Source organism: Aegilops tauschii, chromosome 6 (assembly GCF_002575655.3).
Source record: "Aegilops tauschii subsp. strangulata cultivar AL8/78 chromosome 6, Aet v6.0, whole genome shotgun sequence".
Lineage (NCBI taxonomy): Eukaryota > Viridiplantae > Streptophyta > Magnoliopsida > Poales > Poaceae > Aegilops > Aegilops tauschii.
Window position 1 is genome coordinate 476,491,047 of NC_053040.3, and position 16,215 is coordinate 476,507,261.

A 16,215-nucleotide genomic window follows, 5' to 3' on the forward strand; every position below is an offset into this window, starting at 1 on the left:
TTCTCTCCCTCACCGAAAAAATGCCCGTCCATGTTGATGACATTTTGATAGCCACGGCATCACGGGCGACATGTGCCTTCTCCCACTTATTTTCCATGACTTGGCGGTTGTCCTTTGGCATTGTGGTTTTTCCATTCTCCACGACAACGTCGTCCTCTTCATCGTTTAACCCAATTGACTGGTTGGAGCTTGAGCCATCATTCCTCTTCTTGCCGGACTTGAGGTCGGCCAGAACTTGGTTCCACTTTGCCTTGCCATTCAATATGACACTAGTGGGAAAAATCCTAGCTATGGCGTGGCAAGAAGTGCCTTGTTGGCGTAGACACCCAACGCCACCAATATGGCGCCAGTGAAAACAGTTTAGTGGTGGCGTTGGAAGACACGTCAGCAGTACTTTAGTACTGATGGCGTGCCACTTGCATAACACCAGTAATATGTTGTCTTAGCTATGGCTTTTGTTGTGAGCCAACGCCAGCAAATTCTATTTTCAGTAATAAAAAAATATACCCAGCTAAACTTCTAGTGGTAACTTCAAATCCACAAACAGTAGTGATCAACTAGCTTGCTACCTACAAGCAAAAGTTATCCACTAGCTAGCTACAAGCAAAAGTTATCCGCTAGCTAAATAAGTACCTACATATATATGCACGCATTAATTACATGTCTCGACGATGAAGAATGATCCTCATCTCACGCAACTTGTTCCTGTTGCTCTATCCCTCCTTTCTGTAATGGACTTTGTGGGTCTTCAGTTCCGCCCTCTCGGCCTTCAGGAGCCGTATCTCCTTCTTCATAGACTCGATCTCGGTGACCAGTTTGTCCTTCTGGTCGATGAGCTTTAATTTCTTATCGCAGAGATCGGAGTTCTCATCGATCATCTCTTCCTTCTCATTCTTGAGGGAGTCATTCAACTCCTTAAGTGCCTTCATTGTACTCTCCTTTGACGCGACAAGCTCACGACTGAGCATGTCCACGTCATGTACCGGTAGCTACTGCTAGACCGGTTCTGGAGATGGGTCTTGTACATATGTCTGGCAAGTCAAATATTTGAAATCATCAATAATGAATGGTTAGATGATATATGTATATATGCATCTGTTTGCCATGCTCATGGATGTTTTTGTAATCTTACCTGGTTGGTGCTCATTTCGCCTTTGTCAACTTCATAGGCCGCAAAGTCGCACGAGGACTGGTAGTGGTTGTTCCATCTAGTCATGGCTGGAACTTGAAAATAATGACAAGTATAGGTTATTATGACAAGAACCAAACGCACATGTCAAAATATACAATGCAAATCTGTCCATAACAGCAACATGGCAATATACAAGCAAGACCAAGACATGCTACAGTAACATAAAGTGCATATGCATGGCATGTGGATGGAGTATGCTAGATGCACATCAATTCATCCAAAGGTTCAAGTTCATTAGCATCATGGAGTATGCTACATTAGCAATATGTTATATTAACATGGCACATTTAGAGCAAGTTTAGGTCATGCCATAGTAGTTTTACATGGCAACAAAAGGCATGGCATGATTGTACTGGTAATTCATAACAAAACATCTTTACTGATAATGTTGAAAATAGTTATAGATTAGTGGGAAACATCATGGAAACATGGAAAGTTTTAATTCTGCCAGTTTTAGACTTGGCAGAATTCATCAAGGGTAAAACAGCAACAATATCATAGCATGTGCATAACTAGCTTTGGACAACAACAATATAACACTATCGATATCTTCACACAATTATACGGAAGATGTGTAGTATATATATGCCAGTTTGTATCTATAACTTGTGGGCAAGAACCAAGCACACACCTAACTTGATCAAACTTGCCTAAGTTGAGTTGTGATAAAGTGTGGCAAGTTGTGGCTTGGAACGAAACAACCCCTAAGGTCTTGTTTGGATTGTGACTATATTTGCCACACTATTTTGCCACACCTAACTTGGAGCATTAATTTCGAGTGGAAATTTTCTTTGGACACTCAACTATTTTGCCACATCTCATTTGGAGCATTACTTTCGAGTGGAAATTTTCTTTGGACACTATATTTGCCACATTGGACACTCAACTATTTGAATTAAACCGAAGATTCAATGAGAGGGCAATGAACTTTCTAACCATTAGCGCCACCTAGATTCCTAGAAACAATTTCAGAGGATTCAAAGCTAGTGATATATGTGAGATGGTGAAATAGTAGTACACAACAGCAACTCAAACACTTTGTTATGGATTACAATAGCAACTCAAACACTTTGTTTCAGAATTTATATGCTTCCAAACATGATGACTTAAAAAATATATCTACCTTAATTTGATTGACAGATTGCACTTCCAGTTTCTACAGCTAGTGCTAAACGAAGATTGAAAAATATATCTACCTTAATTCTACACAACTACAACAAATTGGGCCTAGCAGTGATGAACCCCAGCGATGCAAATTGGGCCTAGTAGTGATGAACCCTAGCAAAAAGGGAGGGATGATATGCTCACCTGGGTTGGAGCCGAGGGTCGCCTACAGTCTACGCCGTCGATGTCGTCGTCGCCATCGCCGAAACCCTAGCATAGGGAATGTGAAACACACCTCTAATTAAAAAAACAAATGGACCAGATGAGAGTGGGAGGCTCAGATGTGTGCCTTGGGACCGGAGAACGACGGTAATCGCCGTTCATCGGCCGGAATCGAAGCGGCGACGACGAGCGGCGAGAGAGGGAGAGAAAGGGGAACAGAACAGAGCAGCAGAGCAGAGAGAGGGAGTGGGTCGAGGGGGCCGTTGCCCCCATTGGTTTTGACCCCCACGGCATCCTAATACTATTTGGGCTTGCCCAATAAGAAAAAAGATCACCACCTAAAAATGTCATTCTTTCCATTTAAAATAATAGAAGTATAATAAAAGTAAACTATAATATACTATAAAAAAGATCACCACATAAAAAACTAAAAATAAAAAATTTGGAAGTGTCAAACTACATATTTGAAGGCTTAAAACTATATATTTCAAGTCTTAAACTAAAAAGAAAAAAATTAAAGTCTCAAAGTACATATTTTAAAAATGTCATTATTTCCATTTAAGATAATAGAAATTTAATAAAAGTAACTATAATATACTATAAATAAGATCACCACATCAAAAACTAAAAAGAAAAAAATTTAAAGTGCCAAACTACATATTTGAAGGCTCAAAATTATATATTTCAAGTCTTAAACTAAAAACAATATTTAAAGTCTCAAAGTATGTATTTAAAAAATGTCATTATTTCCATTTAAAATAATAGAAATTTAATAAAAGTAAACTATAATATACTATAAAAAGGATCACCACATAAAAATCTAAAAAGAAAAAAAAAATTGAAAGTGTCAAACTACATATTTGAAGGCCAAAAAAACTATATATTTCAAGCCTTAAACTAAAAAGGAAAAAAGTAAATTTAAAGTCTCAAAGTACTATAAAAATAATAATATAAGAATGTTGGCATTGAAAAAATAATAACACTAGCGTCGGAACCAACAGCACGCCGCAACTAAACATAATAGTGCTGGCGTTCCATGCTATTCCGCGACGGGACTATATTACGCCTGGTACAAATTGTTGATCCCATATACTTTTGACGCTACCCTGTTTTCCAACGCCACCACTATGCCCCTACTAATGTCGTACCAAATAAGCCAACGCCACCACTATTTAAAAAAAATAGTGCCGGCATTGGTTGAAAATGGCGCGCCACCAACGAAAGTTGTGGCTAGCACTTTTTCTACTAGTGTGACCCAACAATGGCTAAAAGCAAATGGCTTCTTCTCCACCTCGTGATACAAAGTGGCGGGCACCGTCGTCTAGCGAACAACATACGTATGAGCACGAGAATACAAACACAAGAAGCATATACAATGGACGACGAGACGAGGCAATCGAGCTTATGAGTGTTGCGACTCCTATCCCACTTTGAAGGCGTTTGGTCACTTGTGAGTAGTAGCCGACGTACTTGTTCACTTCCCCTTGAATGATCCCCCAACGATGTTGGAGAGATGCCACATTGCGAGTGGTCACGATAGGATGCGGCACCACATACTCCTTTTGCTTGTGGTACTCCTTAAAAATCTTCTCCAATAGGTGTTCCCCTTTTTCTCGGTGCCGCATATTGGATCCATCGTTGTCGCCAACCAAGCTTTGACCAACAATATGTCCTTAAATCGTGAGAATGCCGGACTTCTTGCCTTCGGCGTCTTGGTCTTCTTCTTCTTGCTCGGATTGGGATCGGATGTTGTCCCTACTTCAAATGCGGTGGTGGCCTCCAATTCATACTCCATTTCGGTCGGTTGTTCTTCATTGTCGTTGATCATGTTCGACAAGAACGCCTCCTACATGATTATGGTTTGCAAGCATTCATCATGTGCGAAATGAACTAGTGGTCTATGCTAAAAATCTGATCGGACAAGAGCAAAGAAAACGCATCGACTCTGGCTCGGTCATTTCGTCGAACATGTTGAGGGCAGCCCGGGCACTGCCGGAGCCCATGCTCATCGTGCCTGAACGAGCTGCGGCGAGTCACACACATCGACCGCCGGCATCTGTGAGGGCGGAAAGCTCTCCGGAATGGCCCAGCCGGCAATCGAATCATCCTGTGTCAAAAAGGGGGCGGACAGCGTAATCCGCGTAGGCGCTCGAAGGGAAGGGGTGCGGGGATCCGGGCGCGGCGGAGGAGACAGCTGCTTCACCACGTCCAAACCTCCCTGCGACGCCGCCGCCGCCTCCCTCTCTCGCTGCCGGTGTCGCCGCAACTTGCGGGTGACATTCTCCGCCTTGCAAGTCGCCGACGACGACACCACGCCTCCCACAGACGAGGCAGACTGCGTCTCCGTCGCGGCTGTGTGGTTCGGGCTGGACGACATCTCCGGCGATGGATCGGGACTGGAGGTGAGGATTGGGAGCAAGGGTGGAGGCCGGCGAGGGTCCGAGCGCGGTAATGGTTAGAGGCGGCGGGAGGAGGAGGAAGGGTTTGATGGTTTTGATGCAATTTGAAATAGGGTCGGGCTGTCGGGTCCGGTGTGGCGGGCGTGCCCGGGCGCCCCCATATTTGGGTTGGATATGATAGGCGCCGATCAGGCCGGGCGTTTGAGAGACGTTTGAGAGGCCCATCTGGGTTAAAAATTATGACCGGGCAGTGACCGGGCGGCCTGCCCGGACGTTTGAGACGGGTTTGAGGGGTCCGATTGTAGATGCTCTAAGATGACAATCCATTTGTTCGCTCCCCACCTACTCCACTGTGATGTACAGAGCGCTCCGTGGCATATCGATCGTGGTAAAACACAACACACGACAATGCGATGATGATCAAGATGGTTAGAGGATCCATCGCTAACGCGTGAGCGCAGCCAAGCCGCGCTTGACAAGAGCATGTGGGAACCGAGAAGGCCTCGCTTGGTTTGTTTGCTTCGTCCCTGCCATGGCAGATCGAAAATGCTAGACCTAGTTAATTATCACGGGTCAACACCCCCCCCCCCCCCCCCCCCCCCTCCCATCCTAATTCTTCACATAAGCAAGCACGTAAAGTAAAATCATTACGTAACCTTTCATTACTCATGGCACATGGCAGACGCAATGGCGACAGCCGGCGGCGTGCATGCAAATCCGGAGCCGCAGCGAAGTTTTTCTCCCGACGGCGATCGGATGAGCCGTCGCTTTCACAGCCGTGCCACTCGGCTCAGCCCGATGAGGCTTTGTTCGGTTATCCCCACCCCCGCCGGGATAGGGCCGAAACCCCGCTGATCGCCGTGGGTTTCGCCCCGGCTGGGGTTGGATCCCGGTCTGGCTTCTAACAGCCTTCGTTTAGACCCGGCCGGGATTAAACCCGTCCTAAACCGCGTGGAAATCGCCGGGAAACGACCCACGCGTCCCGACTCGTGGAAGCAAACCCCGTCTCTCTCTCGCTCGAAACGCCACGCCCACTCTCGCGAAACGCCACACCCTCTCTCGCCCGACCTCTCTCGTGTCGCGGCGACATCGACGCCGGCGCCGGAGAAGGAGGGACAGCAGCAGCAGCGCTATTGGAGGAGACTACAGTGGCGTGCTTCCCCTACCCCCACCCCCGCCCTCCTCCCTCTCACCTGTCCAACCGGCGCCGCCGCATCTAGTTGCAGCGGCTCAAGCTCGGCGGCGACACGGATCCAACTGACGGCTGCGACGGCCCTTCCAGATCCGGCGGCAGCGGCCCTCTCCCTCCGACGTTCGTCAGTCCCAGGATCCAAAGGTCCCTCCGCTGCCTCCGTCGGTCGTGCGGGTACGACCCTGCGTTCCGGCTGCAGTTCCGGCGTCCGCAGTGGCGCAGTTCCGCTGCTCCGATTGTCCAGCTCGTTGTCTGGGCGCTATTAGCCCCAAAACGATCCATCTACTGATCGTAATTTCATCTATATCGTAATTTTATCTACTGGTCGTAATTTCATCTATATCATAATTTTATCTACTGATCGTAATTTCATCTGCTGATCTGCAACTGTACAATGTAATTTCTCCTCTGCTTTTTTTAACAAACCATAAGTTTCTTTTTTGGCTTCCAATGAACTGATTGCTATTGATTCCTACTTGTAATTGTCACTGATTGCTCGGACGCGGAGTTTCTGCACCCGAGCTCAAATGAGCTCGGGTGAACAGTAAAATCAAACCTAAATCAAAAAAATTCAAAAAAAAATCCAATTTTTTTTGGGGAGAAACATTGACAAAAGTTCTAAGTGCTTGCAAAAATTCGTCATGAAATCACATTTCTAGAAGGCATGGCAAAAAAAACAAAAACAGTACTCTGAAAAAGCTACTTTCAAAAGCATTTTGAAGCATTGAATTTGTTTTTTTTTGCCACGCCTTACAGGAATGTGATTTCATGATGAATTTTTGCAGGCACTTAGAACTTTTGTCAATGTTTCTCTCAAAAAAAATTGAAATTTTTTGAATTTTTTTGATTTTTTTTTTATTTTACTGTTCACCGAGCTCAAATGAGCTCGGGAGCAGAAAGGCACTTTCGTGATTGCTCCCACTACTGAACAAGACTTGTATTACTTCTGTTGTGCTGATGTGCCGTAGTATACTGCTGTATACTTAGAAGTGTTTTTGCTGGTGGGTGTAACCGAACAGAGATTACGTGATCCCTCCGGTGGAATGGTTCCACGTGGGGATTGGGCGGCGACACCAAAACCCTGCACGGATTAGATCCATGAGTGGATATAATCCCTTGAAACCGAACATAGCCGGATGCGATGACCACAATCCAAGCGATCAAATCAGGCAGTAAAGCAGGGACAGATCCGCGTCGCATTGACCTCGCCACGGACTGGCTTCATGCATGCAGCTCCTCGCTGGACTCCTAGTGACTCGCATTAGCAAGGAAGAAGTCCATTTTAAACCTTAATCTTGTAGGGGTTAGATAAATCGAACCTGCGACTCTTAATCCCGAAAATTAGGACCCTGAACTAACAATTCCCAGTCTAAATCAAACCTTACAGCCGTTTGGTGCTGAAAACGCTGATGTGGCAGTGATTGACCGGGATTCTTGTCAGTGGTGGACCAACAGAGCGGTGGGGTTATAAACTGGAGAAATTCATAGTTGGCATAAACCTGAGACGAATACTCGGCATAAATCTGGGAGGAACATTTGGTACCATTTGGTACATATAAACTGCAGAAATATGTTGTAGTACAAGAAATGAACCGCATACAAGATAAGATAACTACTGCAATATGGGAGAAATATTTAGCATAAACCTGGGACAGATTGCAAGGAATAAATCTAGACATTTGGTACATATAAACTGCAGAAATAAACCTAGGACATTTGGTACATATAAACTGCAGAAATAAACCTGGGACATTCGATACATATAAACTGCAGAAATAAATATGGGGCATTTGGTACATATAAACCTCATAAATCTGGGACATTCATAGTTCAAAAATCTGGGACATCATATCAAAGTTGGCAATATTCTGCAATGCCTGGTAGTGCATAAACATTACATGTTTGCGACATTAAATTAAACTTGGCAGTGCTTGCAACGTAATCAAAAAAATATCCAGGACACAGAACACATGACTATGGCACTAGTAGTCGCCACTGCAAGTGAAATATGCATAACTTGGCACTGATGATGCAGATCTTCCTCTGCCACTTTTTGCTCCAGTTCTAGAAGCATTTGTTCCAAGCAGTGAAGATGGAGATGTTCCAGCAGGTACTGAAGATGCTCCAGGTTGAGAGGGTGCAGATCTTTTTCTTGGAGGTTTGAACTTGTTTGATGGGGCTGCAGCTTGAGCAGTTCTTGGTGCAATAGGGGCAGCAGCTTGACAACTTCTTGGTGCAGTAGGGGCAGCAGTATGAGTTCTTGGTGCAACTGGGGCAACAGGTTGAGAACTTGGTGCAGCTGGGGCAGCAGTTTGAGAAATACCACCTTGTGCTTGCTGTACAAATCTCGACTACTATAGTACATCAATTTTCAAATTTGGATTAGCCACACACGGTGATGCAGAAGCATTTCACTGCCATTTATCAATGTTGAACCCAACTGATCCGACGGCCATGGTTTGTGGGATTCGCTTACGAGGTCGATGGAACTTTCTAGAGTTAAACGCAGCTAGCATCTAACCAACCTCACGCTTGCTCGAGAACTTTCACGTGAGGAGCAACCGAGCTAGCCATACGTTGTGAACTGGCCCTATTAGACAATGTAGTACTACTACTCCAGTGTAGGCTAGAAGCCTAAACAAGTGTGCACATGGAGGCTAGCAGCCTATATTACTGCAGTAGCAATTTTCTCCTCGCATGAATACTGTTGAATGCATGCACGAAAGCATTTTTTATTTTTCTCAAAAGAATTAGTATGCTGTTGAAAAAATTGGACGCATGGCAATACTCCCTTTATTCCATAATGTAGTGCATAAAGTTTTTTAAAAAAGTCAAACTTTCCAAACGTTGGCCAAGGTTATGGAGAAAACTATTTATATCTAGAGTACCAAAAATATAAAATATTTTTTTGAACACAGTACGGACGCAAGTGCTCATACATTCACCCCTATGAATGCACACACGCACACCCTACCCCTATGAGCACCTCCGAGAGACTGAGCCGGCATATCATCTTGAGATTTACGAAGTCAACGTAGGCGCCTCGTCATCGACGGGAACGTCTCCTCCCATTGAAAGCGCATCGCAGGAAATCCTGAAATAAATCCAGGAATAATGCGAGCACCAGGGCTTGAACCATGGTGGGCTGGGATACCACTGTTCCTCTAACCATCCAACCACATGTTGGTTCAGAAAAAATATAAAATATGAGACTACATCTTACAATTATGATGAATCTAATGATGTATTCTTGGTATTCTAGATGTAGATGTTTTTCTTCATTATGGAACGAAAGGTGTATTGCTGTTCGTTGAGAAAAATATTCGAACAGTCTATAGAAAATTCAGGTTTATATTTTTTCATAGGATGTTAAGTTATTTAAAATTTACGGTTTGAAAATGTTAAAAATAACATCATACTAACTTTATTTGTATTTTCAAGTTTTAATTTGAAAAAGCTAAAAAAAATCACAAACACATCAATAACATTTTCTTTGGGAATAAAGTCTATTTTTTAAAAAGCATTATTCATATAGAAATTCATTGTGCTACCATGATTCGATATGAATTGTAAAAAACAATCCATGAGTTCCCAGCATGATAATTTTATTATAGCATATAATATTTTACTTTTAATTTACATGACTTAGTATTGTGATCACACATAATAATCTAACATGCAAAGCACGTACAAATTACTAGTAAGTAAAATACAAAATGAACTCAAATATTCATTTGAAATTCTATAATATTCATCTAAACTCTGTAGTATTCATATAAAAGCATTCAAATTCTCTAATAAGTAAAATACAAAATGAACTCAAATATTCATTTGAAATTTTGCATTATTCATCTAAATTCTGTAGTGTTCACCTAAAATCATTTAAATTCTCTAATATTCATCTAAAATGCAGGAAACATACCTCTGCTTTCTTGCTCTTAACTAGGTGTGCATTCTTTTTCTTTCCTCTCTCTGGATTCTTTTTGCAGCCAGCCTTGTTGTGTCCAATGCTACCACACAATGAACACTTGATCACAGTTCCATGTTTACTCATTTTCTTACGCTTCGGCTTCTCTGTTTCTTCCCTCTTCCTGTCATTGTTAGAAGGCCTGCCTGGCATTTTCACATATCCAGGTGCTTGTGGCCTAGGATTTGGAGAAACTGGCCACATCTCCTCACCCTGAACAGGCTGCAAACAGTAGTCATATTTTTTTCTGCACATCAACTGAATAGCAAGGATGGATGAAATCATCTACTTTTTTTCCACACTTGTAGATAGCACTAATTGCATGGCAGCAAGGAAGACCTACCAACTGGAAGTATCCACATGGGCATGTCCACTTATCAAGATTTACAGTGTATTGTCTTCCTCTGCCATTGATGTGCTTCACTTCAAATCCATCTGTCCCATTCCAAAGCACTTCAACAAACTGAGTCCTTGCAATACTTGCCTTCAATTTCTTGAAAATGCCAGGATATATTGTCCCATTCCACTTCTCACTCTTTGCCCTTTGTTCTTGCACTCTAACAACTATCTTCTTCCTGATTCTCTCTTGCATGGAAATTATTGGATAAAACCTGGCATCTACTATTGAGTGATTGAATGACTCAGAAAGGTTATTGTCGACGGGCTAACAAGTTGAGCCTAGCTGAAAAATGCCCTTGCCCAGTGCATAGGCTCTGTCCTCATAATGTCCTTCACTCCATCAGGTGTCTCTTGAGCAAGTTTTGCTTTGCGATAGTTGAAATCTTGCTTGTAGAAGCTTCTGCAATGGCCCAAAAAAAATTCTGCCACTCATGAGATCTATGCTTCTTTCTCCAGTTAGCATATATGTGCCTAGCACACATCCTGTGTTATGCATTTGGAAGATAGTCTTGCATTGCATTTATTAATCCCTTTTGCTGATCTGAAATAAAAACCCAGCCGGCTCCATTGTTGTCGATATCCAGATCTTTGATAAGCAGACGAACAAACCACTTCCAACTTTCTTTTGTTTCCTTCTCAACTACAGCCCAAGCCACTGGATACATCTGGTTGTTGGCATCTCTTGCTATTGCACACAAAATCTCCCCTTTCACTGCTCCTTTGAAGAAACAGCCATCAAGCCCTATTACTTTCCTGCAGCGAGCTTTGAAAGCAAGTTTCATTGCATTAAAGCAAACATAAAAACTCTGAAATATGTTTTGATCCATGTTCGTTGGGTCCAAACATACTGCAATAGTGCTTCCAGGATTGCTCCTCAATATTTCCAACTGGTAATCAAACACTCGAGTGTATTCGTTCTTCATACGGCACATCAATTTGTCCATGACAAGCTTTTTTGCATGCTTACACTTAGAAGTCGACACGTCGGCAAACATATCTTGGAGAACTGTTGCTTTCATGCTGTCAATCTTCCACATTGGGTTAGCTAGTATGAAGTGTTCATATCTTTGTGCAAGCACTTTAGTAGTCACAAGTTTGTTTTGCCTATTCTGAGCACAATGATGTTCATCATTGAAGGTAACCACTTGCATTCTTGAAGTTCTTGAATTTTTTGCTGCATATAATAGCCAAGGACAACCAGGCCATCCACACTTCGCTCTCACTCTATCAGACTCTGATTTTAAGAACTCGATACTCCTTTTTGTGACAATTCCATATCTTCTCAAAGCTTTGCAAAGTTGGTTCTTGCTTCTGAACACCATCGACAAACTGAAATGTGGTATTTCAGTGTCATTGTTATATCTTGGGAACTTGCTCTTCCTCTTCACTATTTGCCCATCTGAATCTTCATCATAGATGTAGTCCTCGTTGGATGAGTCATAATTCCAATCATCTTCCTCCCCCTCGAGCTGTACCTCCATATTTGCAACAAGATCAATTGGAACAGGACCTGTTGAATCCATGCCAATCCAGCTTTTTGACTCACTCATTCTTTTCTTAAACTTTCTGGCATGTCTTCTTGGTTGCACAACCTCGGAATCTTCTCCACTATCCTCACTATGTGGCATATATTCAGTGTCGGAATCTGAATCTGTATCCAATTCTGAATGGGTATCTTCTCTGTCACTAGCAGCCTCCTGAGTCACTATCACTTCTTCTACACCAAATGCAGCAACATTTCTCCTTCTAATAACTGTTTGTTGCTTCACTGGGCTGGAAAAAACTTGTGTGATCACACCAGTTTCATCAAGCACTAGCACATCATGCTCATCTTCAGTCGGTTCTGCACTAATGACCTGATCTGGTTCTAAATCAAATAAATACACAAGTTCATCGTCCTCAAAATCACTGCCACTCCTAGTGTCATGGCTGTCCTCCTCCCCATGGTACTCCACGTACACATCTGCAACTCCACCCACACATATATAATCTGACATCTTCACACAAACAATGTCATTGTTAAGAAAAAGCAGCCCATCGAGAAGTTCTTTGCCGGGAATATGAAAATAATACTTCATGGATTCCCTCAACTCTACATGATCTTTCACAAAGCCTTTCACCTCCTGTAGTGACAGATTGTCTCTCTCAATCTCTGAAAAACCTTCATCTCCTCCCACATAATCCAACTTCGGACCAATGCGGATGAACTCGCCTCCAAAGTGAAATCGAACGTTCAATATGATTACCGGGTCCATGATTTAACTGAAAAAAAACAAAATACAGATTAATATAATTTACTAATGCTATTTCCAACACAAATCAACTGCAAAATCTGACCAAAAGACCTAGCTTTGCAGCGGCAAGAACATCCCCAATTCTGCCCCTATGAACCCTAACCCTAATGCTACGAAATCAACGATTAAATTACTGCTAACGGAGGAGGAGGAGTTTGAGGACGTTACCTTCGCCTTCTTCCTTCCTCGCCTCGTCACGATCGTCATCGCCGCGGCGATCACCCGGTCGTCCCATTGCAATCGCCAGAAGCAGAGTCGAAAGGGGACACGAGCGATGCAGACGAGGTCGACTGGAGGGCCGCACTGGGCCGGCCCATGCACTTTGCACACACGCACACCGCCCTCTCTCCCCCCGATCCCGATCTCTTTTTTTCTGATTTAGACTGGGAATTATTAGTTCAGCGTCCTAATTTTAGGGATTAAGAGTTGCGGGTCCGGTTTAACTAACCCTACGAGATTAAGATTTAAATTGGACTTCTTCCGTTTATTTCCTAACACGCCCTCCTTTCGCAAGGTCAGCACGTGCTCCGGGTTGGACGTGTGCCTCCGTTCGATGTGTTCTCCAGCTGGAAGTGCATGAGCTGCAGTGTGTTCTTGAGGTGTTGTTGCTGCTGCGCGTGCTCTGCACATGCTCCTTCCCTGGTAATGTTCTGGAACGGTGCGAAACTATATGTTGTGTTCCCGGCATATAGACAACATGCGCATCTTTATCCTCGGCTCGACTCATTTTCGAAACCTGTCTCGATCCGGCATGGCGAGGAGGAGAAGCGCGCATATAGGTCTTCTCTTCTCATGCTCATACAAGTGTTAGAAGAACTCACCTTATAAGAGCATCTCTAACCGACCCCCCCATCCGGCTCTAAGGAGGATAAATTCGGTTTTCCTCCCATACGCTGCACCTAGTCAATCCCCTAAAATGGTTAGTGGAGGAAAAATTATCCTCCGTCGCCTATCCCATCCCTAAATATACTCCGTCTTGAGGCAGCTGCGGATAATTTTTTTCATGCAAAAGCCTCCTTGTAACCGGACGATGACTTGCGTGAAGCTCCCTTATTGACGGTGGCGACCTTCGGCCTCACCGAGACCTCGCCCCCCCTGCTGCGGCGTCTCCCTTCTTTGGACCGCTGCTCCGTCGCCCTTCCTCCCTTGAGAGCCGAAGCCGTCCTCGCCGCTCGCCGCTGTTGCTGCCCCGCTGCTGCCGGTCGTTGTCCTTGCTGCAGCTGTGCTGCCGCTTGCCGTTGTTGTTGCCCCGCTGCTGCCGGTCGCCGCCGCTGCTGCCCCACTGCCGTTGCTGCTGCTTTCCGGCATGGTCACCATGGTCGTGGACACAAGAGTTTCCGGCTTGGTCACCATCGTTGCGGACACACATAGCAGATGTTCGACAAAATGCGAAAACCAAAAAGTAAGTTTACTCCATTAAATATAGGGGATCGGCTAGGTCCGGCCAAACCTAAATGGAGTAAAAATACTTCACTAAGGATGTACTCCGCCGGATCGTCCGTTATATGTAGGGGATTAGTTAGAAATGCGCTAAGGTGATGCAACTCCCACTCAACTAGCAGTATGGGACTAAACATTAGTCCCACTCACACCACACACAATCATGTATGAATTAGCCATGAAAGTTTTAGATTTTAGTTGGGCTTTGGGTCACAAGTCTACTAGCAAATTTCAACACCTTTGTTGACAAGAGTTCTATTTTTATTTTCCAGACCATTTTTCTAGAATACGCGGCAGTGTGCATATCATGTTCTTCATCAAAGGAGAGAAAAGACCAAATAATTTCCTATACCATCGACGGGAATTCTTTGATGGAGACACTCAACCTGTTAAACTGCACCGACAGCTTGATTTGCGCTGACGCACGGACAGCGGTGCGACCGACTACGGACCAAGTCCGGAGGACTGACAACACGAGCCTACTTTTGCAAAAATAAAAAAGAAGCCAAACCCCTCCAAATTTACCTAGCCACTGCGGAACTGCCCAGTGATATTGCTTGTGGTGCTATCTAATGGAAATATCTATTCTATCTCAAGAAATGTTAACAATGAAGGAGAAGAAGAGTGACCATTGCGGTTTGGTGGTTCCGGTGTTTTTGGTCAAATGTTGGCTATAAAAAATAGACTGAGATGGCTGGAGTGTACGAAAATGCGAAAATATTGGAAATCATCGGAACAAGAACTGAAAATTTGGCTATCTCTTCTAATAGTCTAGTTAAATAATACGCAAGGTTTTGTCTTTTGTTCCTTTATTATTTTGTCCTTCCTCGTAACCAATTTTTTTGGTATTTAGTTTTACCTTTTTTCCACCGGTTTACCTTGAGAACCGCAATAACTGCCCTCACATTTTATTGGCTTATCTCTTATACTTGGTATATATACTTAAACAATACGCAAGATTCTATCGGTCATTCTTTTCTTTCGACCTTCCTCCCCACACACCTCCTCCATTTTTATTTTACCCTCTTTGTCACGGATTTTCCTTGGAAACTACCACAACCACCCTCATATTTTATTGGCTTGCCAAGTAAAATTTTGTTTCTTTGGCATGTCAAATAAGTACTAATTCAATTAGCAGCTAAAGTCTTTGTTTATGTAATCACATAAGCAAATAAAATGGTAATTCACAGTAAGTACTTAATTATTTATGCCCCGTTGTAACGCACACTCAATTGTCTAGTGACAAAAAAAAGGTACTATGGTTGATTTTGGTCACCATCCAAACACACAAAAGCAGAAGAACCTTGTATAGAACACTATATAAGGCTAAATACTGATGTGTGGCCTAATACCATAGTCTTCAGATATAAAAACATGTATAGTGCACTAGGTGCATTTTACATTTCAAAGTTCTTTTAAAATATACTTTTTATGTAATATAGATACATGTATATGCATCACTTTTCATAAGAACTCAAACTCAAATTCAATCTAGAATTCTGGAAAACAAAAAGACATAGTGCCAATGGTAATAATGAACCGAATTAATAGTGCAGCTTAAGTTATTTACTATTCATGCTATTTGTTCTCAAAGTTGTGGGTCAAAACTTTATTTTATTTTTTCTAGACTACTCATGCATGTTTGCATATCTTTGTATTAATTTAAGAATTTTGAGGAACCTCTATGGTGTTTAACCGGTGTGGGGATCACCAGGTCCACCACAAAGCCTAGTGCACCAGATCTGTCCTTCCTTATGTATAGCATAAATGGTAGGACTCCGGTCTTTTGAGTGAGTTCATCCGATATTTGCAAGTCTCTTGTACTTTTGAACCGAAAAAGGCTTTCGCCCCGCTTTATAAATAAAGCAAGCCGCCACAGAGCACACATATATGGACTAGTTCAAACACACGCACCCAAGTCTCACACACAAGTACGAAGGTTCTGCTGAGGGCACAGCTCAACAAGCCCAAAACAACTAAAAGAAAAGACCCGGGGAGCCCAACAG

General features: G+C 43.3%; 1 protein-coding gene and 1 long non-coding RNA gene across 3 annotated transcripts; both read right to left on the reverse strand.

Annotated features, from left to right (window-relative positions):
* Positions 1-458: 458 nt before the first annotated feature.
* On the reverse strand, positions 459-2,952 carry LOC120965981 (uncharacterized). 2 transcript variants are annotated; one of them, XR_005758942.1, is made up of 3 exons: positions 2,501-2,952; positions 1,133-1,218; positions 459-1,031 (listed from the first exon to the last, which is right to left on the reverse strand). It is a non-coding gene; the product is annotated as an uncharacterized lncRNA (long non-coding RNA). The 2 variants fall into 2 exon arrangements; XR_005758941.1 differs by having other exon boundaries at positions 1,133-1,224.
* Positions 2,953-10,303: 7,351 nt separating this feature from the next.
* On the reverse strand, positions 10,304-13,057 carry LOC141026314 (uncharacterized). The gene is made up of 2 exons (XM_073502567.1): positions 12,938-13,057; positions 10,304-12,737 (listed from the first exon to the last, which is right to left on the reverse strand). The coding sequence occupies exon 2, from the start codon at positions 12,728-12,730 to the stop codon at positions 10,964-10,966; it is 1,767 nt and encodes a 588-aa protein (XP_073358668.1). The 5' UTR covers positions 12,731-12,737; positions 12,938-13,057; the 3' UTR covers positions 10,304-10,963.
* Positions 13,058-16,215: the final 3,158 nt, after the last annotated feature.